This window comes from Dermacentor andersoni, chromosome 2, assembly GCF_023375885.2.
Source record: "Dermacentor andersoni chromosome 2, qqDerAnde1_hic_scaffold, whole genome shotgun sequence".
Lineage (NCBI taxonomy): Eukaryota > Metazoa > Arthropoda > Arachnida > Ixodida > Ixodidae > Dermacentor > Dermacentor andersoni.
In genome coordinates, this window is record NC_092815.1 from 19,335,170 (window position 1) to 19,359,404 (window position 24,235).

At 45.6% G+C, this 24,235-nt stretch overlaps 1 protein-coding gene across 7 annotated transcripts in view; it reads right to left on the reverse strand.

Moving 5' to 3' along the window:
- Positions 1-24,235, reverse strand: part of by (focal adhesion protein tensin) — a 330,425-nt gene that overhangs the window by 43,360 nt on the left and 262,830 nt on the right. For 6 of the 7 annotated variants that reach the window (XM_050189879.3, XM_050189883.3, XM_050189882.3 and 3 more), the window contains 17 exons: positions 21,434-21,475; positions 19,610-19,653; positions 19,473-19,534; positions 17,466-17,563; positions 17,009-17,059; positions 16,399-16,521; positions 15,696-15,760; positions 13,890-13,973; positions 13,226-13,338; positions 13,053-13,113; positions 8,169-8,371; positions 5,973-6,038; positions 5,330-5,440; positions 5,166-5,201; positions 3,532-3,780; positions 1,021-1,291; positions 69-380 (listed from right to left, as the gene is read on the reverse strand). In XM_050189879.3, coding sequence (XP_050045836.2) covers positions 69-380; positions 1,021-1,291; positions 3,532-3,780; positions 5,166-5,201; positions 5,330-5,440; positions 5,973-6,038; positions 8,169-8,371; positions 13,053-13,113; positions 13,226-13,338; positions 13,890-13,973; positions 15,696-15,760; positions 16,399-16,521; positions 17,009-17,059; positions 17,466-17,563; positions 19,473-19,534; positions 19,610-19,653; positions 21,434-21,475 — 1,991 coding nt within the window. The remainder of the gene's footprint in view (positions 1-68; positions 381-1,020; positions 1,292-3,531; positions 3,781-5,165; positions 5,202-5,329; positions 5,441-5,972; positions 6,039-8,168; positions 8,372-13,052; positions 13,114-13,225; positions 13,339-13,889; positions 13,974-15,695; positions 15,761-16,398; positions 16,522-17,008; positions 17,060-17,465; positions 17,564-19,472; positions 19,535-19,609; positions 19,654-21,433; positions 21,476-24,235) is intronic. The other variant, XM_050189880.3, reaches the window with a different exon arrangement.

The window sequence follows — 24,235 nt, forward strand, 5'->3', positions numbered from 1 at the left end:
CGACACCTGTCAGCTTGCTCTTCCTCGTCCCATTTCTTCGCGGAACAATGTTAACGAAGCGCGCTCACCTTCCGACCACAGGCTCGGGGCTGAGCGAGGCGTCTCGCAGCGTGCCGTAGCTGCGATCCTCGAACGAGTCCCTGGCCGACTCAGAGTGCGCTCGCCGGCGCCTGAGCGCGGGGCTTCCGTACTCGACACCGTACGAGAAGGGCGACGTGGTGCGGTGGCCGCTGTCCGGCGACCGGCCGTCGGGCTCCTGGTGCTGCAGCGGCCAGCGCTGGTAGCCGGCCAGGTAGTCTCCGCCGCCGTTGCGCTGCGCTGCCGCCGGGGGCTCCGACGACGTGGTACGCGACGTGTACGAACAGTAGATGGTGCCGTGACTGCGGGGGAGCCACGCACGACGAGACTTACTCGTTGCTGCTGCGCCACTTGACTCTTCACATCACACACTTCTGGTTTTCTCCATCACAAGATACGTCTGGGGTAAATTTTAAATCGGTATACAAATTCGGTTCTATGCACTCTTAGTACTCTTACACTTATTTTGCTTGCACGACAAAACAATTTTAAAGCGAAGTTATTCCTTTGTTTTATAGTTTCTTTTAGTCCCGCATTGATTCAACCATAGATACCAACAAGTGCGTTGGATCTGCATATTTTTTCCTTCTTTCTATCTCTCAAAATACTGCAAGGATTCAGCAAGTTTACTAGTATTCGTTTATTCACAATCTATCACTATTCCGTTTGTGTAAAACATTCTAACATCTGTTTAGGTATCATACCGAGTAAGAAGCATTTTAAAAGCTCGCGCACAAAAATTATTGAAAATGTACAATTCAAACAAAGAATAAAATATTTTTGCGCCAACTTAAAGGAATTCTTAATGGTCACAAAGCAGTGATGCGGTTTATCTGACCATTAAATAATACAATTCTTAAGCGAAAGAAAAAAGAACAACATTGTTTAAAGGAAGTTCGTCCCAGAGACAGAAAAAATCATTGTTCCCCCCGAGGCACGCACCCTGGATTTGAGAGCGAGCTGGGGCTGCCATGGGGCAGCGTGCCGTACGAGTGCGACGGGTTAGTGCGGCCGCTGCCGGGCGGTGGGGAAGCCGGGTGGTTGGGCATGGAGCGGATCTCGCGCAGCATCCCGTCCAGCAAGTCGTCCAACTCGGCGTGTTCTGAGCGCAGGGGGCTCCGCCCTGGTTGTTGTTGTTGTTGTTGGTGGTGGTGGTGGTGCTGCTGCTGCTGATGCGGGTGGCCACCGTCAGCCGAGTGGTGCACTTCCACTTCTGTGACAAGCATGGCAGCAAAAGAGAGAAAAGAGCGGGAACAGGCTTGAAAGGCCGTCCGCTTACTCGCTTCGAGATGTCAATGGCGTCTATGAAACGCAAGGATTTTCCCTAAAGCGTCGAAGCCACTATATGCGAGACGCGAGACTTGGAATTGAACTCTGTGGAGAATCTTCTGTAGCGCTCCTGATTCTCGGAATCTCAAATGAAGAAATTTTTCACAGCGGAGCTGTTATACGTTAGGTTCTGGCGGTTTGTGTGCGTAGGCAAAAGAGATGACGGCCAGCCCAGAGGTAAAAGGGCTAAAGCAGATAGCGAAAGCGAATCACCGGGTGTACCCCAGCTGCGTTTAATCGCGAGAAGAGTCAAAACGTATCGTGATAAAAAACGCCGCTATAAAAAAATGTAAAACTGGAATAGACAGTTTAGCATGGCTTGCGGTTTGACGTCACAGGCTCTATAGGCAAACCACGTAACTTTATCTCAGTTCCCTTCCACCTGTGCAATGGGTATGCCGCGTGAGGTGAGGACTGCGGAAAAACCGCGCGCCTGCGAAGAACACCGTCGTGAATAGAAGCGGGCATGTGCGCGGCGACGGCGGGCGGCACGTAATATAGGCGAAGATCGTGCCGCAAATGCCAAGCGTATGCACCTTTGTTTGGATCACCCTTAATGACTCCACCCGCATCGTAATTGTGCTTGATTTCAACATAGACGTGTCTCGACCAGACGGAAAATGGTTCGTTTCTCTGGGAAAGGTTCGGCACTCAATCTTACACAAACGTCAATGTGCCCACCACGCGTCATCGGTCGTGTATAGACCTCACATTGGCCAAGAACCTTTCCAGTGTCGCCACAGAGCCACTAGCCGTATATCATACGATCATAAAGCGACAATCACCTTGGTGACCAAATAATAAATCTAAAAAAAGAACTAAAAGAAGGTTAAAAATAAAGAAAGGCATTGGCTATGCAATTTAATAAAAAACAACAAAGAAGCGTGAAAGAAAACGAAATTCATTGTGGTATGTCTCTTACTTTCAGTCAACAAATTCATCACCATATATATAGCTCCCCTGATCACCCATTTTCACAGAGTGGAATGGCTCCGGTTTTTTTTTTTTTTTTTCTCAGTTTATGGACCTCGGAGCAGCGCTGGCACCGCGAGGTCCTCATTTCGTGGCCATGGCGACAGCTTCTGTCTTGAGTCAGGCAGGAGCATAATGATTTTGAATATATTCTGCAAGGACTGAAAGCACGAAGACAATGCTACGAGAGGTAGTCGCGGGCCTTAAAGATAGCCTGCATAGTGGCCGTTCGTTCACAAATAATTCACAACTGATATTTGATGGGTATGCGCGCGAACGCAAGTATAACGTAGGAATACTTGAGGAATACTTGAGATACGCCTCTTTTTTTACCCGATATTACAAATGTATCAGGTGTTGGCATCAAATCTGTGACTGCATATGCTGCGGATGTAATAGAATGTAACTGTGAGGTGGAAGTGTCGGGCAACACAAAACATTCAATATGGTGAGGAAACTGCGGAGCTGTTGTCCACGAACGACCATCGACCGCTTTGCACCGTGTAATCTGTGTCTCCAACAGCGACCTCAACTGATAATTGCGCAACGAGATGTATGATGCACTTAATAAACAAGGGCAGAAGATTAGAACGAAGGGGCACGAATAGCGCGTGTGTCCCATCGTTCTAATTTTCCCTTCCCGTTTATTACGCAAATCATCCGTCTCAATATGCTAAACCGACTCACCCAACTAGCTGTTTTGGTCAAAATTGCAGGCCAGTTAGTCCGGGTACTATGGAGCTGAAACTGTAACACACGCGTGGTGTGGAGAAAAGAAATATCATAAAAATATGTGTTCACTCAAGATCGTTCTACATGAAAAGCTACAAAAGCTGTCTGGCGCAGCAAAGACGAAATAGTCGCAAACATTCACACATTTCTCCACAGCAGTAATGCTTTAGAGTGTAAGGATCGAGGGTGGCGCGATGTGCGCTATCCTGTTAACGCAATCAAGTAACGTAACCTCAACCCAGCAACACAATGGTGTCAATGTACATATGAATGCAGCACGAACGCAACGTAGTCTAAGCTACATCGGCTCCTGGCCAAGAAAATGACCGCCGTGCGAAGGTGAGTGACATGCAATGCGAGCGATCGCCCCGCCGTCCCCAGCGGTCGGAGTACAGAGGCAGAGACGACAGAGACCCTCACCGACGGTGCCTCCGTTGGGCACTTTGTGGAGCAGCCCCTGCGGGCTAGGGTTTCCGTAATTGTGCAGGCCCGAAGAGGAGGAGATGCCAGAGTCCATGCTCACAGTGTGCGGCCCGTCAAGCACGTCAGTGTCGGGGGCGGCGGCGTTGGGAGAGGAGGGGGAAAAGGGGCCGCCGTCCACGGGCTGCCTGCCCGCCTTGGACACCACTGCGTAGAGGTTTCCGTCAAGGGGACCCTCTGCGTGGGGAACTGGAAGCCGGGAGAGGAGCCGAGCACACGGGCAGTTAGCCGGGTTAGCGGGACGGGGCAGCGCTCGCAGCCACCGCTCAGAGCACAGCAAAGGGACAGACAGGACTCTCACCGCACCGTTACCTACCGCAGCAGGATAAATTGTTTTTAATGCACGACCTTCTAATAGGCAGCGTATATGGCGTTCGAGCTGGCAGCGATGTTTACGGTTTCGTTAATGAAAACTAAGACCACGTAAATGTGGTTATGATACTCGAGATAAAATACAGTACTGATTGCTTGTGCGCTTCCATTAGTGTCAGTAGCATGTTTTATGTAGTGTAAATTGATGTCATGCCTTTTTACATGTACAATCAGTTGTAATAGCACACGGGCCGCCGTCATGTGCGGCTTGCAGAAAGAATGAAGCTTAGTTTAGCTGCAGACGATTGCCGGCGCGCGTAGCGTCAACGCACAGAAAATGCCATAGCCTGGAGCAGGACGAGAAAGAAAGTTGCACCAGTCCCTACGGAAATAAGGCCGCAGTCAAGGCTTCTATAGTGGGCATGGTGACGGTGGACGTTTTTGGTGCGTCAAACAAATAACGCGATTCGGAGCCCTGACCGGTGGGGTTTACGCTTCTGCGACATAGGAAATAGTTCGAGCTCACAAAAGTCACAAGTGTGTGTGTAAAGGAATTCTGGAACTCGATGTTCCGGTGCTCTACCGATTATGCGGTCATAGGTAGCCTTCATTACATACAATAATACAGTACATACACACTTGTGTTCGATCCTACTGTAACGTATTGCGCAGTCATTAGCTCTTTGTTTTTACTTGTTGTTTTTTTCCCCACACATGTGGCCCTGACTAAGCTTTTGCTCGGAAGCTAGATAAAGTATAACTGGCATAGCTGAAGCGGCTGGAAGTCAGAGTTTACGGTTCTATGAACTTTTCTATAGAAATCTAGAATAAGCGTGCGACATGTGCGGCGAGGACACCGTACTCGCTTTGCGTTTGAGCGGTCATAAAATGTAAATAAGTACTACGGAGGGAGATACAGAAACGAAACCTTGCCTAAAAGGTCAGGCGAGGTTTATTTCATTGTGGTTACGAACAACTTCCCGGCATATTTCAATTTTTACTTTTTGTAAACAGTGCGATTGTTTGATAACATGTCATTCCTTTATTTTCGGTAAAGTTAAGGTCTACAGTTGTACATAAATGCCAAACTACGTTCATCAGTCTACATTTAGCGAAAGCTATTAGCGTTAACCAAGGCAACATTTAGTCTTAGAGCATGCTCTTAAATAAAGAGATACACCATGCAAGCAGGCACCACCACAAGAAGCAGAAGCAGGCGCATCAATAGTGCATGCTTAATATCATGCAATGACATCACCTACCAGAAATGTTGGTCGACTCAATCAGATCGTCGAGATCTAAAATAAAAATAAAATTTAAAAAAGATTGTTAACAAGGTATTAAAGCAAACCTTTCCGGGACAGTGGTTCTGACAACACCTCATGATATTCAAGTAGTACTACACTCAGAGTAGATAGATGCTTACCACTTTGGCTGTCTTCGTGAATCAGGTCAAAATTCTCGTACGAATCATGTCTGACCAGTGGATCTTTCGTCTGGTCGGCTGTACTGACCATCTCGGTCACGGAACCATTTCCTGCAAGAACGAGAAAGGTCAAGTCGAGAAAGTAATGCTCTAACAAAACTAACGCAAAACAGCGGCTAAATCCTGTACGGGTGTTCCTGTATCTCTATGAGCTGACTTTGTCTTTTCGTGTACCCGTTTGAGCAGACTACTCTCCAGTGCGTTTTATGTGACTTCTGTCGTGAACTGTCCACAATCTTACGTTTCAGTGTGTTTTGTATGACTTCTGTTATAAGTTGTAAGTTATGTGAAATGACAAAGTTCGCGTGTTTTATATGACTTTTTCATTGGAGTCACACTACTTTTGTTCAGTGCAACCTTGCTTTCTTTCTTTCTTCTTTCGTTTTTACTAGTAGCATTAATTCATGCTATCTGAAAAGGAGCAGCCGTTTCCGAGTAAAGGCGCCAACATCTCCTAAATATCGTGTGGTAAAAAAAGAAGCGTTATCAATTCACAACTGATACGTTTGTGAAAGAACATCAGAAGCAAGCAAGCAACATTTAGTAGCAGTAAGCTTAATAACGATGCGTTTCTCCCGTTTACCTCTGTAGTCATCAGGTCGATCAGAAAACAGCAGCTCCACTTGACCATCGTCCGGAAACCGTGGATCTGTTTCGAAAGATGTTCATCAATCTATTAAGAAACAATCTGGAGGCTTGGATGGTTGAGCTATAATAATAATTTTACCCATGAAATGTAACTAACTATAGAGGGAGTCCCAGCTATAACCTTAGCCAAACTCTTCAAAATAATGTATATGCTATGCGAGGACGCAACCCACGGTATTCTGTCAGCAGTTGCGTACTGCACCAGGAGGACTTCTTTCATAATTAAACTATCAATAATTAGACTATATTAATTAAGGAACGTTCAATTAATGAATCGAGAGCGCGAATTTTGATAGAAAAATAATGATTGTGTTTTAAAACACTCGACTCAATTGCTTTCAGTGTGCTATGTCTCGCGTAATTATATTTTTCCGCCCTACAACGCCAACGCACGAAATATGAAAAGAGCCGCATGATTACGCGTCCGTGCGCCGCGAAACCAGCGGTGCCAGGCGTTGCTCGGAAGAGTGAACTCTGCAGTCACCGCCTTTGTCCTCCTCGATGCCGCCGCGCACCGCATTGGCTTCGCGCTGCACGCGGGAAAGGCAGCTCGCAGCGGCCAACGCCAATACCAATGCCTCGACACTTTCACGTGGCCACCGCGCCAGGCACGGAGAAGAGTTTGTTCTTCCTGCCTGGCACCGCTGGTGTCGCGGCGCACGGACGAGTAATCATGCGGCTCTTTTCATATTTCGCGCGTTGGCTTTATAACGCGGAAAAAAAGTTGACAGTCACTTCAGCATACCCTAAAGAGAATGGAGGCGAAAGACAGCGCGCTCACGAGACATTCATTACATGACATTTTCATTCTAATGCATTATTACTTCCTATACTTGTTTTCTCCAACCAAAGGTCGTGGGTTCGAGTGCTTTAATTAACTCTAGCTTATTTACATGCGCCTTAATTCACTTCGCCCTAATTAACACCAAAGGTACTGGGTTTGACGCCCGAACCTGACGATGTCATTTGGAATCCAACTTGCAGATATGGCCGGCTCACCCATTTCTCCAAGTGGGTTCGACTCCCATCAAAGGTCGTGGGTGCGAGTACCCTAATCAACTGTATCTTAAATAATTGTGCCTTAATTTCGTCTTAATACCACAGGTCGTGGGTTTGACTCTCACCGAAGGTCGGGGTTCGAGTGCCTTAATTAACTCCACCTTAATAAACTCTGCCTCAATTCACTTAGCCGTAATCAACATCAACGGTCGTGGATACGACGCCCAATTTTCGTGCCATTGAATTTTGGTGCCATAACGCCGGACGGTCAAATTTTCGTCCCATGAGCCATCTGAGGCGTTCGCCTTAATAATTACGCGATACGTAGCAGACTGAAAACAACTGAAGGAGGTGTTTTAAAACAAAATTACTGTTATGTCAAATTCACGCCCCCAATTAACTAACTAAAAGTTCCTTAATTAATGTCACCTAACTATCGATAGCTCAATTACGAAAAAAAGATCCTTCTGGTGCGGTACTTTACTGATGACAGAATACTATTGGTTGCGTCCTCGTATATTCTATATCTTATATTTAATAGCTTCGCTAACGTTAGCCCGGACACCCTGTATGTATCGTGTTGTCACGACTCAAGAGCATACTACTTCATGCTGCAGTAGCGCATCTGAGCTATGCGGACGTGCTATTATAAATTTCACTATTACACATAGACATTACGCAATGATTCACGTGGTGATGTTCTGTGAAAGGCTGATTTTCCTATCATAATCACGTTCCTATCTTTGGAGGGCGAGAGAAAACAACATGCGGATACAGCTAGAACTTCTAAGCAGACTGAAGCATCACTAATCTCGCAGTGTTGCCGTATACAAAAGCAACTCCAATCTTGAGTTGACTCTCAGAGTTAAGAGTAGATTAACTGCTGAAGTACACCCCGAACAGAGACGAAAAGAAAGAGCACGACGCGTCAATGGCCGAAGCCATCATCCACACAGAAGTGGCGGCGCAAGTTAAAAGAACGTTTCTTCGAAAAGCGCTCCACCTCAACTCCGTGAGCGCGCACGATTACGCAACATTAAATTACGTGAGGAGGAGTGTGGGGTGAAGAGCCTAGATAGGTTTTATCGAGAGGCAGAGTCGATGGGCGAAAGGGGGCGTGGCGGTGGCGCACCAGAGACGGCGTCGTCGAGGTCCGCCTTTGTGAAGAACACCTTGCCGCCCTCGAGCGTGCACGTGTGGAACTGCACCCGGAAGATGGGTGTCCGACCAGCGGGTCGCTGCTTCTTGTGGTAGCACTTGATGAGCACGTCACCCCGAAGCGCCTGGTTCGCTTCCAGCGGCACCACCAGCCGCCGGGAACCGTCCGTGGCCACGCTGCACGCATCAGAGGGATATGTAGCCACACGGATACGTCATGCTTGACACGTAAATGGAATGGCAATACGACTGCATACAGGATGGGGGCTAAGGTACCTCGAAAATAAAGCGAAAGAAACCACTGTAACCCTTATGAAAAGTGCACGTTTTCACAATTCTGGGTACCTCCAAACTATACCTTAGGCAACACATTTACTTTGGTATACGTGACCTTTCAATTAGACAAAAAAGCAGTAAAGCAGATGCATCAGAAATTATTGCGTCATAACCGCTATTTAGACTTCGCCAGACAAGAAAAAATCGCAGTTTCGTCCGAAAGGCGGAGCACTGATTGCGACAGCAGATTATTACACTGTAATATGCAGTAAAATTAGTAGTCTTATCAGTTGTATAAGCTGCTGTAAACATATGCTTACAAACTCAGGGTGTCTACCAACCGGAAAAACAGTGAAAACCGTGAATTCACCGGGATTTTGAATAGTCTGGAAATACTCGGGCAGAATTCAGGGAATTAGTGGTTCTATCGGTGAGAATTAGCTGTAACTTTATTGAAAGGGAACGAAAGTCGCGGTATTGCTGGCTCGAGTAACAGAGAGGTATCGTAACGACCCTTCTTTGACGCCGTGTCATAGGCTGGAGGAGTTGCCAGTATGCAGTCAACGCATGGCTTTCCGGACGCCTGATTTTCCAGACGCCCGATTTTTCGGGCACGCCTGATAATTCGGACGGCCTCGCGGCACCACCATGTGCCCCATAAAATCAATGTGTAAGAGCGTCTGAAATTTCGGTCGCCGTCCAATTTCGCCGTCCTTCACCGTCCAATTTTCCGGACATTTTGCCGTGACCGCAGGTCCGAAACGGCAATGATCAAAGCCACCGCCACCGCCATTTTACGTGCGAGTGCACCGAACAGGCGCACTCGCACGTAGATCCACTAGCAGCCGAAGCCACCACCGCGGCAACGCAAGGCCTAGCTGCTTCGACATCAGCGATTAAGGTTGTTGCCGTTCGGTGCTGCATTTTTCATTGAAACAATTCGCCACTGTCAACAATGGCACCGGCTCCACCTTTGTGATCCTCGCGATTGGTTTCGAGGCTCGGAAAGCACAACGCGTAGCATAATGCCGGTTACCGAAAGTCAGCTCCGCCTCAGTACAGAAGTGTTACGCGGTGCAGCATAACAAGCGTGGGTCACCGGACACAGTATGTATTCCTTACTTATACACGCGCGCAGCTGCCGTCTCCTGTCACAATACAAGCACCGATATGCCTAACAAGTGTACTGGCAGGCCTTCAGAGCATTTTCGGACTTGCCTGTGGCGATTTGAGCCATTAAAGGCAGTAAAAGACATGCATTTATTTTATCGGACTGCCCGATTTTTCGGACGTTTTCGCTGCCCCTAGGCAGTCCTAAATATCGGACGTTGACTGTACAAATGGCCAAGAGGATACTTTAAATGTTCTGTGGGGCGAACGCGCGGCGGTAGGATAACGAGACGAGAAAGAACTGACGCATGGAAGAATGAACAGGAAAGGAAGCGTACCGCCGTTTCTTTGAAGGAGGCTGAGATCTAAAAACAAAGTTTTGGCTCTCGCCGAGATGCAGGATTCGCTCATCCAAGCCGAAATAAACTTTTTAAAGCGGTGAAACCCAACACTGACGCGTTATACGCAGGCTGAGAGTATGTCGGGACAGTTGATGTTGACTTACCAGCTGCCGAGAGAGAATCTCACTGGTGACAACGTTCGGGCTTTATACCAATGAGCCAATGGCCTCACACCAATGAGCAATCAGTTGATAGAAACAGCTCATATTCAAAAATATCCCTTCTGTATGCATCTCCTTTTTATTCGTACATGAAAGTGTTCGATTCGATTTGGAATGAGTTTTACCATTTTTTCTAGAATATATTTTATTCGCTCAGCATTTCACGAACCCCTTCCTTCTGTTTTCTTTTTGAATAAAATAAATACTACTCCTTACTACTCAAACTGGATTAGGTTCTTTTTATGTTTTAACGTGCTTACTAGAGAGTGACAGCTTTGGGCGACGTACATACTGTCAGCCCATCTTAACATAAAACAAAGTTCTCTCTCATTCAGGGAAATTTCCAAGGACACTCAGGGTATCCTGGGAAACTCGGGCAATTTGGAAATGCCAACTTGGTGGACACCCTGCAACTAAATTAACAAGCACGGTGTCATGCACGCAGACGCAAACATGAACACATCTCAGTCGATGACCGCGGACCCACGCTGCCACAACGCTGGCTGTGATGAAGAGCGGCAGCAGCTGCGAGCGAATTCCCCTCCGAACTGCGTCTCGCTTCAACGCGAACTAGGCGCGCGAGAGAACAGCACACACGAAGCCATCAGCTATCTCGGGTCAGCTCGGCTTCGAGCCCAGCGCAGATTACCTCCAAGATAGGACGCGCGCGGCCATGAGCCGCGGTAATCGGAGAAGCGGGCTTCCGTTTGGGCTTCCGTTAAATCGGTGAAATAGCGTGCCCAACGCAAAATCCAAACGCAGTTTGCGTCTCGTGCATGCGCAGTGGCTTCGACGCTATTTCTTTGGGGCCCCAAAACGTTTGGGGCCCCTATTCTAAAACAAAAAGAAGGAGGTGCGGCTTGTAGTGTGCATCAAAAAACCGTGTCATACACCATGAGGCCACCAGTCAAAACTGTTTGTCTGGGATCGGCATAAAAAACTGTCAGGAACACGCGTGTAACTGCGTCGCGGGCGCGTCTCATCCCCCGCAACTAGCGCCGTTCGGCCCAGGCAAGCGGCCGAGAATGCAACTACGCCTGTCACGCTCGCAACCATTGCAGCCCGCCTGCTACTGCAGGCCACACTTTTTATGCGAAGCATACTAGCCGCACAACCACGCTCTAGAGTCACCGCGCTCTTCCTTGCTGCGCCGCGCGCGGCCGCGTAGCTACCATATGACGTCATAACAGCTGCAAAAGCGGAGGCTCAACTCGTGCGCTCGCTTGCGGCCGCGTAGCTACATAGCCGGGTCTCAGCTCGTGCGCTCGCCTGCATGAGTTGTTTCTTCGTCTAGCCGAACCAAAAAAATGGCCAGGCTTAGCTTGGTTAAGCCAAGAATGCGTTGCATATTGCGCGAGTTGGGGCCCAACTTTTCCTCCGGCTGTCGTGACGTCACGTCACGTGGTTGCGCTAAATGTCAATGGTGGCTGCCCGGCCGCGCCCAAGGGCTGAACTGAGTGATTGCAATATGCAACGCATAATATAGCCAAGCAACAGCAGTTCACCAGGCTAAACAGTGGTTCAACAACTAAAATAAAGGCTAGTATGCTTCGCATCCTGGGCTTAACCTTAGCTAAGCCACAGCACTTTTTTTCTTTTTTTTTTTAATCCAACCACCGTGATCACAATGTGCGTGCTTGCAAGTATTATTCCGATATGGGCAATAAATAACACTACTGACCTTTAGCGCGCTTTCGTTATTATATTAAGTTCACTTCTCGTTTGAAGTGGCTTCTGGGCATGTACGAGGTCACGGGTTTGATTTCCAGCCGCTATAGACGCGCAGTGCCATTGACGCTAGAATATCAGTCTGCTCTATCATCCACACCGATGTGCCCGATGAGCTTATGAAATTTGCAGGAACGACTTGGAATCAGCGTTCCGCAGTGAACATAAAAGTAGGCTGATTATTATTATTATTATTATTATTATTATTATTATTATTATTATTATTATTATTATTATTATTATTATTATTATTATTGCGGAATATGCTTGTGTACCATGATTCGGGAGCAGGTTAAGACATCCTCGGCGTTCAAAGTGCATTATTATAGCCACCGTGCTGCTGTGACCAAGACATTAAATCAACTTCCGAGAACGATCTTGAAAACGTCGATCACACGATACTGTTCAATGACGCGCTATTACCATCAAAATTAAACAAGAACGAAAAGGGATAATTTTCGCATATCTGTTCTGCTACAAAAGAGTTCCTGCGCAGAAATTGAGGCCGAAGATATCTAGGCCTTCCAGCCATCGACTCCCCCCCCCCCCCCCCCTTACTCTTTCTTCTGCCGTTCTACAGCAAAAAATAATTATAAGATAAAGAAGTGACCAGAGATAAAAAGAAAGAAGATAACGCTGTCACGACGGAGCGTTCAATCAACTGACAACATGTTGCCCAAGCCATTGCACAAATGCATTATGCTCTTTGCAGTGGCTACCCAGGTGAATATGCATAGAAAGTAAAAAAAAAAAACAGCGTTTGTATGTTTGATGAACACGCCATTTTCGATATAAAACACAAGAAAACAGTATGGTTCAGCAGTTACAAAACATGATTTAAAAAAGAAACGCGCACACAAGTGAAGACTGCCGTACAGGACAAGAAGATAATCAGCCTATATTTTTTTCTGCCCTCAAAACGCACACTGGACGTCGGCATTTGAAAGCGCGGTCCTAACACGCACGCGACGAAGATTACAGGCTTGCAAAGCAATTCCGGGAAATCTGCGGAGCCGGGGACTAAAATTGCATGGGAGGCTTGACCCCTGAAGGAAAGCAAGCAAGCCTTTGTGAGCTCCGCATATTTGCTTCAAATTCGAGAAAACACTTTAGCGGTACTGAATGGTTTTAAAAAGAAAGAAGCAACAGATTAAGATTAGAGTTCAATTGAAGGTGACTTACTGGACGCCCGACGTGTACACCGGCTGCATGCCCTGGTAGATCTTGAAAAATGGCCGACAACCTGGAAAAGGTCGGAAGCGTCAGGGAAAAAAAAATGATAATACCGGCCTCTCACGCTCAGCGGTATGCGTATCTCTCTCTCTCTCTCTCTCTCTTAAAAAATATGTTCGCACCTCCTCTGTTGTCGAAGTTGGGAATTCCGTGAAGGATAAGATGGTGCAGGTACAGAGCGTTGTTGTTCATCTTGATGTTGCCGGACAGAAGCTCTGTGAAGTAGTGAACATACCTGGAAAGGGACGAATGCGTATACTGTTATAGACTCAGCGCCTCAGATCTCCGGAGCTGCTTTTCGTAACTGGTAAAGTAGCTGGAAAGGGGCCGGCATCGCCAAGAGCTTCACTCGCATTTAGGGAAACAAGGACTTCATTTTCTTTTTTCGCCGGCAATCCTTTGTAGTCTTATGAACATCCATGCATTAATGCACGATATCATCTGTAATCTGTAATGCGAAGGGGTGTCGCGGAAGGAAATTGCGTCAAATACACACAATTCTCTGACGATAAAAAAAGAGAAAGGAAACTGCACGTTGCGCGTAAAGGCTACACAAGGTGGCACTCACATATTGTAAAGCTGTCATGTTGAGAATTTAGTCGTAAAAAGGTTGAAATAAATTTAGTTGTTACAGGGCTCAGTCGAAAAGGGTCATCTCACAAACTAATAGAGGTGCCATTGCAAGGTCAAGGGAACAACCGATGCAATATACGACATTGGTAGTACCAGATGCACCAAATGTCGAAGGAGTTTCAGTGAGAGGCAAAGAAAAACATTTAACGTCACCTCCTCTGGGAAGGATGCATCGAGGAGTAGAGCTTGTCTTCGTAGTACCTCCGCATTGTTAACCGGTCGAGGGCTTGATTGTCGCTGGAACGAAACATCAAACGGTGAGCCGTTTTCATTAAGCTACGAAGTGTGCGATAGTGGTAAAGGAAATGGGAACTGCAGGTGGGAGTGCTGCCCTTAATTTGAGGTCACAAAAGCTTAAAGATGACAGACTACTCCACCCGCAGTAGTATTCGTGGAGAAAGAGTGGCCTCGCGTAAAACATCCATTGTCCGCATTATCCAGTCCCTCCAATTCTCTTCCATCTCTATAGCAGCAGTAAGTAACAACAGATTAAAAAAACAATCGCAAAGTATTACTGTCATGCGCTTATATTTAGGGCAAAAGATAGAAACGAGAGATGATTTCATCCGCAGCACCAAGCGTGAAACACTGGACAACATTTTCTAGTCTATTTTTACAACTCCTATAGGTGCCCAAAAAATGTCTAAATATCGGGTATGCGAAATATAAGTGACTCCTTCAAGATACCTTGAGATATATACCCTGACGCATATCTAAAAAGCCGGAACATTCGTAACTGAGACACTAATGAACCGTAACTGCGCTGATTAATATTTTTATTTGGGTAATATGACACTCAATTGTAATGAGAAACAAAGAACATTAAACGTGGCCGATATTCGCTTTTAAGACTTTGAAAACTACAAGGCTACTGGCTGCTTCTGACACGGTAAGTTTCCCAATTTATTTAGTATTCCAAATCGAAGCGTAGCCCATTCGGAGCGAAAAATCCCGCCCGCCGAAAGAAACAAGGCCATGTCGGTTCGAACGTCAAAAGTTAGCACTCCAAGAATAGACACTAGATAGGTGGTCATAGTTGCGCAGAAAATCTTCTTTTTTTTTTTCATTTCTATCCTAAGGCCATAAAAGTTTATACTGAGATGCCGTGAGTGGTTATATGACATTCGATCCCGTCCACTCTAGCCCAAGTGGACAAAGGTATATGAAACTTCACGCTTCGGAAGCGCGTCGGGATGTAATATAGAACTCGCCGCTCTTTTTTTTTTCTTTTCTCCTCTTTTTGTGTGATACGATTCGCCGTCGGAACCTTACTAAGTGGTTTACAGCATAGACACATAAACGTTCATAGTTCAAGCAATTACACCTCTTCGAACATTATACAGTGCTACACCCAGCTACAACATAAATTTCCTAAATTCAAAATGACAGTCGTAAGACCTTCATTTAAGGTAGCGCACGTCGTGTGGTACATTAAAAATTTTAAAAATGCAAAAGGGGCAAACATACAATAACATACATATTTAAAACCTTGAGTCTTGGAGTGGCAAATTAGAATATTAACCACTTCCTTCGCAACGCTCCAAAAAGAAAAAAAATTTATTTATTTACTTATTAATTACGTTTCTCTACGGTAGACTAAGTGAGAATAACTTTTTCTGCAATCTGAAAATATTGTGCACGCTCGCTTTCTTGCCTTTATTATTGCCAGTATGATGTTCCTGTGTGCGCATTCAAAAGGCAGAACAGAAAAAAAGTATAACAATAAAGGTTTATGAATGAATGGCTTATGAATGAATGTCGCTCATTGGTGTACACTATAAACAAAAATGACTGCAAAACACTAATTATCGTGCACGAGATGCATACTGTGTAGCGTAAGTTACGCAGCGACTGATAAAACATTAGCGATGCTTCCTACGTGTTGCAACAGCTTTGAATATTTTGCTGCGTGTAAATTTCACTACAAACACCTATAAACGTACGAGAACAACAACTAACCTGGCGCATATGCTCGTGTAGTGCAGGTAGGCAGCCAGTACAACGCCGACCCGGCCCTTGTCACCCTGCAAGGAGATTAGCGTGACCGCAATGTTACAACTCGCGCTCAAATTTCACTTGGTTCAGAAGCTCGAGGCCTGGTTCTTGCAATCCGCAACTCGAGATCAAGAAGTCGACCAGTACGTATGGATGCATAATTAATTAGCGTAGAGGAGACGGCGCGTCGGAAGACGTACGTAACCACGCATTCCCACTAAATATATTATTTAAGAAAAAACATTTATACGCGGATACAAAATAATATAGGCGAGAACAAAATCGCCCATGTGGCGGTGTTTCAGATGTATGACATTACTTCAATATACGCAGTGCTGGCAGTACGGGACACGTTGCACTTAATGCGACACACTGAACTCGACTCGGAGTTTTAAAAATATTTCACTGTCGAGCAGCCCTTCTTTAACCATCCCATATAGGCTGTCCCTCAGGGAATCACTTCCGGGTATAAGCATAGCAGGTTGGAGCACAGTGACTTGTGCCGAGCTCTGTGGTTCTCTCTATAAACGTGTTAGAACAATTAACGCGAGTTCACACTGTACAGCAAACGTGTGTACTTGGCCACCTTTACCATTCCTGCCTATTTTGCGCCGTCACATAACGCAGCCTCTTATACACGGCCTCAGCTGAATGGTACAGTACTCGCCTTAGAGTGAAGGATCGCGACGTTCTGCGAATCGGCGTGGAACCACGAGTCCAGGCTCTTGCAGATGGTGCACAGCCTCTCGAGCGGCGGCGAGAGATGGGCCGGCCACCCGAACTCCACAATCTGCGCAACGAAGCAGGTCAGCAATTTGCTGCAGGCGTGAAGATCGGGGACTACCGGAAAAATACTCTCTGCTAAAGCAAGCAACGACAAACGATACTGAAATGACGTCGGCCCGTTTCTTAGCATTAGCCCCCTAGTCCTAACCAAATGTGATAACATTTGCAAATTTTGCACGGAGGACGCGTGATTGTAACATAAAGAAAGAAAATTGAACCAGATTAGCGTTGGGCAACAAGAGAAATGTTATAAAAGGGGAGGAGAGGACTGAGACAGATTGTATTTCGAAACGTCAATTCCTTTTCAAGGGCTCTATACACAAGGTCTGACTCCCTTCTCTGCCACGAGAGTTATGCGCATAAAATAGCAGATTATCAAGATCTACTTCCATGGAAGAATTGAGGCAGCTGACATAGGACTCGGTTGATATCACGGTAAACATCTAATGTCGTTTCTGAGTTTCCATAGAAGAATGAGCGCCTGTCCTTACCTGGCTGTTGAGCCTGGCGAGGTCGTGTCGTTTTTCGGAGAGATTAAACACCTAGAAAAGAATAGTGAGAAATGCAAATGAGCCTTTGAAGCAAATAATCAATGCGGCGATGTATCTTTTACAAAGATAAAAGCCAGTACCAAGCTCACGAGTGATAAATTGCTTGATTGTTTGGTAGATCAAAGTTTAATGACTTCTTTTTCAATAGTGAGGAGGCAGCGACCAAAGGCATCGATAGATAAATCATGTCCCTGCTCCCTTTTAAAGTAAGATATTCTCTGCGAAACCAAAAGTAACCATTCCAGCAGTGTGTTGCTACATAACTATAGCAGGAATTATCACTTCTCCGATAGCCGCAATGACTGACAAGCGTTGACCACTCAGAAGCACATACTTATAGCTTTCGCAAACCATGTGACAAATCGGAGACGCTAGATTAGAAGAGATGCTTGCTTACCGTGTACTTGTCCCCATGCTTTGTCCTTAGCATTCGGGTCACTTCCTTCAGGTTACTCCGATAGGTGGTGTCTAATCCACCCTCAGGAAACGTGACAACTGGAAAACGCAAGCAAAATGATGTCGCGTAGGAGACGCGCGTCCTGCAAGATCTTTAACAAAGTTTACCCAATCCAATCAAATGATGTCGCAGCCGCGAATACACGACGTTGTAGCACACTGAGCACCATACACACCAGGGGCCCTACAACATAAAACTATTCTAGTCTGTCTTTATTCCAATTTCCTGATGTCAAATTTATGTAACCAGCGACGCAAGCATCGGGCGGTAACCCGCAGCGTTGTTTGAAAAGCCCAATCAAACGCGCTCCTCGCTTATGGGAGGTCTTTTTATTTATTTTTGCTTTCAAAACGAACAGCATTGCTTACATTGAGCAGTTTTCTTTAATAATCTAACTGGCTGACAAAAGGCGAGGAGCACGCTCAAGTGGAGAGGGTCTCGATGGGGTCTAAAGCCAGCACAGCGAAAGGAGATAACCGGATCAGGAGGGTGATGCCGGCGTCTGCGATTGGTCCGCTTCCCTTTACGTAGCTTGCGGTGGCTGGTCGAAAACCGGACTTCGTGCAACGGGAGATTAAAAATGCCACAAAGAGAGTTCCTCAACAAATAGTTGGCAGAGCGATGGCGTATACGTGCCGTATGCATCGTTCAACAACGTTATATTGCCGCGCAAAAATGTTTATTTTACGCAAGTAAATCCATAAGCTACTCGACATCTCCGAGCAGCCAGTGCCAGAGCAATCAGCGGGCATCCATCTTTTAATTCTTTCTGAACGGAGCAGTGTCCGGCTATTCAGATAAAAAACAATCACTTTTGTTCGGCATATTAATTCGTCTTTCACGCGTAAATGTCGCTTTGACGCGGCGAGTTTTCCCGGTTTTGTGACGTCGCATGACAGACAGGAGAAGTGGGCGCAGCCGAAAACGTTTGACCAGTAGCAGAGGGTTAATGGCGAAAAAGGCGTCGAATCAGAAATAATTATTTTTCTTTCGTTCGGTCTAATCATGCATAACCAGCATGCAAATGTCGTATCAGATGGGGCGTTTTCAAAGTTTTCGTGATGTTCCGTGACAGACAGACGAACTGGAGGTGGCCCAAAAACTTTTTTTACCAATCGCGGAGGGCTGGTTGCAGGATTAGAATAGAAAAGTTTGGAATAGCTTTACGTTATAGCGCCCCAGATCTCCAAAGTGATAGCTTTATGTCTGTGTTCCACGATATTGTCTACAGATGGTGAATTCAAGTTGCAGTTGGGATAAGCGTTTTTAAATTATTGTTCTTGTGCAAATTCAGTCCCAAGCGAACTCCTCAATAACCTCCCTGGCTTCTTCTATAAGGTTAGAAAGAGACACACACACAAAAATACATAAGCTGTCTTCGAAAAACACACATCTGCACTTGCAAATAGATCACTCTTACCATTAGCAAAAAATTATGAGGGGGTGAGGAGTTGCTTAGCCCGAAAGAACGCAAAACAAAAGCCGGTGGCGATATTAATATTCTCGCACCGCCGTTTCTTGACGTCAGTGATCTTAAGAGAGTTTGCTTGAGTTTTGGTAATTTGTTGGCATGCATTTGTTAGTAAGCAAAGAATAAACCTAACAATTTTTATTTACTGTTCTTGCCATTAAAGAGGATCTATACTGCGGATATCGAATGCAATAAAATAGGCACACTGATTTAGTAGCAGCCGTTAATCCGACACGAAAATCTAAGAGGGAAATGTGACCATTATATTTTTTCGATGATAATATATTCCTTTCTTTTGCTCCAACAAATCTAAATAGGGTTTTCGAGGAATGAGGGGTCAGTCCAAAGTGATTGAGCCTTTCTCATTAGTGCCACTTAAGCAGTGCACATGAATGAATAACCTGTGTTCGCGCTACTGAAATATTTGTGCTCAGTCTATAAGCGACCCTAAGAATGCATGAAATCTAAAGACCTACCGATAATCTTCTCCGTTACGTAAGTCACATCCATGGCGAAACTAAGTTGTCGTTCGAGGCTTCTGCATGAATCAAAATGACAAGATCTCAGGGCTCCATTTAGATCGCAAAGAGAAGTCAAAGTACGCAATAATTACCTTGGGCTTCTCGTTCGTTCAAGTGATCGTGATCCAGGACTCTTCTAATGAAAACAAAGATAACAGAAAGATTTAAACGGTCAGATGGGCAAAAACGATACAGCTTCACTGCAGAGCGAGGCGATGCCATCAACGGAATGCTAAGGCTGACAATAAGGATGACAACGGCGGGCGTCAGTGCCCCCTTAGAATTCGTTTAACGGCGCCGACTACCGGCTGCATACAAACATATACAAGCGGCGTCTTTGAACCCTGGGAACATTCCAAGAGAACGAACGTTACAAAAATCCGAGAACTCCATCCATAGTTGAACACCACATCGGCTCGAAGGGCGTCAAAGAAGACACACTGGAAGAGATCCCAGTTTCGTCAGCATTCTCCTAACCTCCGTGTTAGGGAAATATAACAAGTCGAGTATTTCTATCACGCGTAACATATGAAACCACGAAGACAGAATAAAGAGTCATGCAGCTATCGCACTGCTGTGCTTTCATACAACTGTGAGGTATAAAGCGCCGGCCAAGCGTATCGCAAAAACAAGGTAATTACCGCACCATGAAATAACTGACATAAACAACTACTAAAATTAAATTCAAGAGCAGTTACAAACGTAACATGGCCACAAACGGCCAGAATATTGAAGGGCAAGAAAATAATAGCTAAACACTCATAATTCGTTTTAATATTAGGTTTCATACTAACGCGCTTTTAAGATATCGCGACTATACCATCTGCTCCTCGTCATCCTTAGTTTCCTGGAAATAATACTTCCATAAGGCCACATAATAATGCAATCCGCTGTTCTTTTTATATTACTTTTCTTAACAGGCGCTTCGCTGTGACAATGTCACACGTAGCGCGACCCAGCTACCAGCTTTATATATATATATAAACGAGAAGAAAGGGGGTTAACCGAGGGGCCCGATTTTTATTATTTATATCATAAGAAGCCAACAAACGCTGATACCAAGGACAACATAGGGGTAATTACTCGTGCTTAATAAATGAAATAAAGAAACGCTCAATTAATAGAAATTAATGGGTTCGGTTCCCACCTGCGGCAAGTTGTTTTTTCATCCACTTTAATTTCCATTAATTTATAGTCTCTTTATTTCATTTATTAAGCACAAGTAATTTCCCCTATGTTGTCCTTGGTGTCAGCGTTTGTTGTCTTCTTGTCATATGAATAATTTTCGATATGATTGTGGCTTACGGAGAGCTTGTATTTTAGTATTGTGACACCTTAAGTGGCGTGGTATCAGTAGTTGCGTCGCGGAGAAGGTCGCACAAGAATTGGTGGGCAAGGATTGCTATTTTTTCAGTCAATTAGAACACCTTCCTTATATCCCTCTCTCACCACTTCTGCCCATTTCCCATTGTTCCCTCAATGCATAGCAACCAACGAAAAACATTTGGTTAAGCTCCTTGTCCTTATCTATCTCCCCATGTCGTCTCCAAGCCAATAAAAAAAGCTGCAGTTCGCCGTTCTCGAGTGACGCAACCGAGCGGAACTTACTCTGGTTATCTACTCCAAATTTCTGTTCCATTATCTCTCCCTCCCTCATCGCTAGCTGCTGTCGATGTCAACGTTAAATTAATTTTCGGCGTTTCTTTTGATCCGCCCTTAAACATCTCCTTCTAAAACCACACCCTTAACGTATTAGCGCATAACTGAATTCACAACGGGAAAGCTATCCGCATATCAAGGACGCGCTTTCGCTCGCACAGTACGCGCGGAAAGCTTCACGCGCTGGGCTCAGCCACCCATTCGCAAACGCCGACGCGAAGCGCTCGCGCCAAGCGCAGTCCGTGACCAGCACTCACCGATCTCCTGGAATGTCGGAGTTCTCTGCTTTCACTGCGACTCTGAAACGACAAATTTCATATGCCACGTCAAGTTCGGCATTCGCCTCGGCCACGTGATAGCGGCTCAATATTGCAAAACCAATGAACCTGCTTAATTGCCTCTCCTTCTCTGGAATATCATAAGAAGCCAACAAACAAAGACACCAGGGACAGCATAGGGGAGATTACGTGTACTTATTAATTGAATAAAAGAAATGATAAAAGCGATAAATAAACGGAAATGAAAGTGGATGAAAAAACAACTTGCCCCAGGTGGGGAACGATCCCACGTCTTCGAATTACGCGTGCGATGCTCTTACCAATTGAGCTACCGCATCGTGCCCCAACGGCGGCAAGGTATTTTTTCATCCACTTTCATTTCCATTAATTTATCATTTCTTTAATTCAATTATTAAGTACGTGTAATTTCCTCCATGCTGTCCCTGGTGTCTTTGTTTGTTGGCGTCTTATGATATGACCAAGAAAAATCGGGCAATCGGTTTCCTTTCTTCTCGTTCCTTTTCTGGAAGAGAGACGTATAACACGGATAAGGGTTCGGGAGGGATTGACACAAGCTCCTTTCATCTTGTACGGAACAGTTGCACGAATAGTGAGAGAGAGAGAAAAGCTCCTCCATTAGTCCTCTATGGAAAAAACAATGTCTCGAGGACCTACCTGTACAGCAATGTTCAGTTTACCATGTTACATGTTGTTCAAGCAAGCGTCATGTGAGAAACATGACAGAATGCAAGTCATTTTTTTATTGAAATGAAAATAAAACAAAGAGGCGTAGTCACCTTAAAATTGTGACGCCTACTCCTATTCGCATAACGGAAACAACGATATAAAATATATATGTAAGAAAATGAAAAGAAACCACGTCATAGGTTCAGCAATCCACAGAACACAGTCCCTCTCGTAACGACACGCACTTTATCTCTTTACTATAACCGATAGCAAGATGGAAACCGCTGGACCGAATTAATACGTTTATTTATTGAATGAGCTACTCCTAACCGACAAAGAAAACACAGCAGAACCTACGAAGCAGTCCGTTTAGACGAGTGACGCTTTAAGCGCAGGCGATAAACTGAAATGTCGATGAGATTGTTATAACATTCATTTTATGTGTGCGTGAATTGAGACCACAGTTATATATTTCTGATTAATAAAGCGAATCAATAAATCAATTAATGCTGTTCATCGTTAATGCGAAAATGTAAGCATAAGGCACGGTGAACCGATAGCGAGCGTTTAGGTAGCCAAACATCCCATTTTGTCAATTTTAATAACAACGATTGTGTGATCGCCTTAGGCTGAGGAGACAATAATAAAAAAAACTGCGAAAAAGCATCGCTTAACAGGCATCAGCACACAATGATGCATCATTATGCCAGGTCACCAGAGCACACGGCGCAAAGCTTAAGTTAGTTTACGTTCGTTTCACAGGTTGATGGTGCCGTCTGAGCGACCGGAGAGAGCAATCTTATTCTCTACGCTTTATCGGCTCGGGCTCCTTTAACGCTGAACCAGCATGCAGGTATCTTGAAGGTACGACTTAGAGGAGAAGAAAATAGGGGCAAGGGCTGATACTCAGCTGCGAAGCCGATACTACAGCCATTTATCTGTCATTTACATGGCGTCAAAAACTGCGGGGAGGCGTGCCGACGCCGCGATTTGCTTACAATGTACGCGTGCTCAGAATCCGTCGAGCCTGAGCTCCCAAGTACCGAGAGGAACAGCTTGTTCCGCACTCGTTGGCACGTGCGCTCTGTAGACGAGCGCATTGCGAACGCAAGGCACGCGCGAAGCCTGCGTCAAGCTTGTGTGCCCGATGGCCAAGAGAACGCCTCGCCGTAGCTGGAGGTTTCACCAGCCGCCGCGTGATGGGCACAACGACCTCCCTGACTGTGTATCTTCTTCCGTCCTCTTACGAAAGCTAATTCCTCGCAATCGGAGGGTTTTATGGCGCGGACATGGCGGCTATAGGTGCGCGTACAGCAAGGAATCAGGGTTTCTGTTTCCTTTTTTTTTCTTTTTGCGGTTTTTCTCCAAACACCACAAATATATCCGTCAAGGCCCCTGGCCCAGCGAAGCTCCTTATTTTTCTATCGATTTTTACTTAGTTCTGACTCAAGTTGCTAAATGCCACTCGAGCTTAAGGGCGCTGTCACCGCACTTAAGTCGACCAGACATCTCACTTAGGCGGCACTTTATCGGTGCAATCGAGGATCAACAAACTTGCTCGCCCGCCCATGTTGCATGCTGGTCGGGTTCTTCCCAATTCGTCTGATCAACGGTCGCGGATTAAGGTCCGTTGGCTTTTATTTCTGTAACCACACAATCTTTGCATCACGGGGCTATTACCCGCACGCGCGTTGCCTCGGTAAAGCGCGACGTTGTGGTGGTTGACACCACGAGTCAAATGACGAAATAAAGAAAAATACCAAGAGCATGCAGAGAGGTTGTGTGCGACGGAAAGCTTATATTGCGCAATTTCGCATAGTTTGCGTGCACTTTCACCAACTACAGTAAGGGATTCCTGCGGCATTGCAGCGTAGTTTCAAGATAATTTTTCATCTCAGCGTAAATGGCAACGCATCCGCTGTTGCTGTATATGGCTCTGAGGCAGGATAAATTTGGCGCTATGAAAAAAAAGACAGCTTGAAATGGAACGTGCGGCTGGAAAATTGTCAAGTCTCTTAAAACACGGCATACGCTGTTTCTAAACCAGCACATCTAGTTAATAAAGCAGGGAGAACGTTGGAAGAGACACGAATG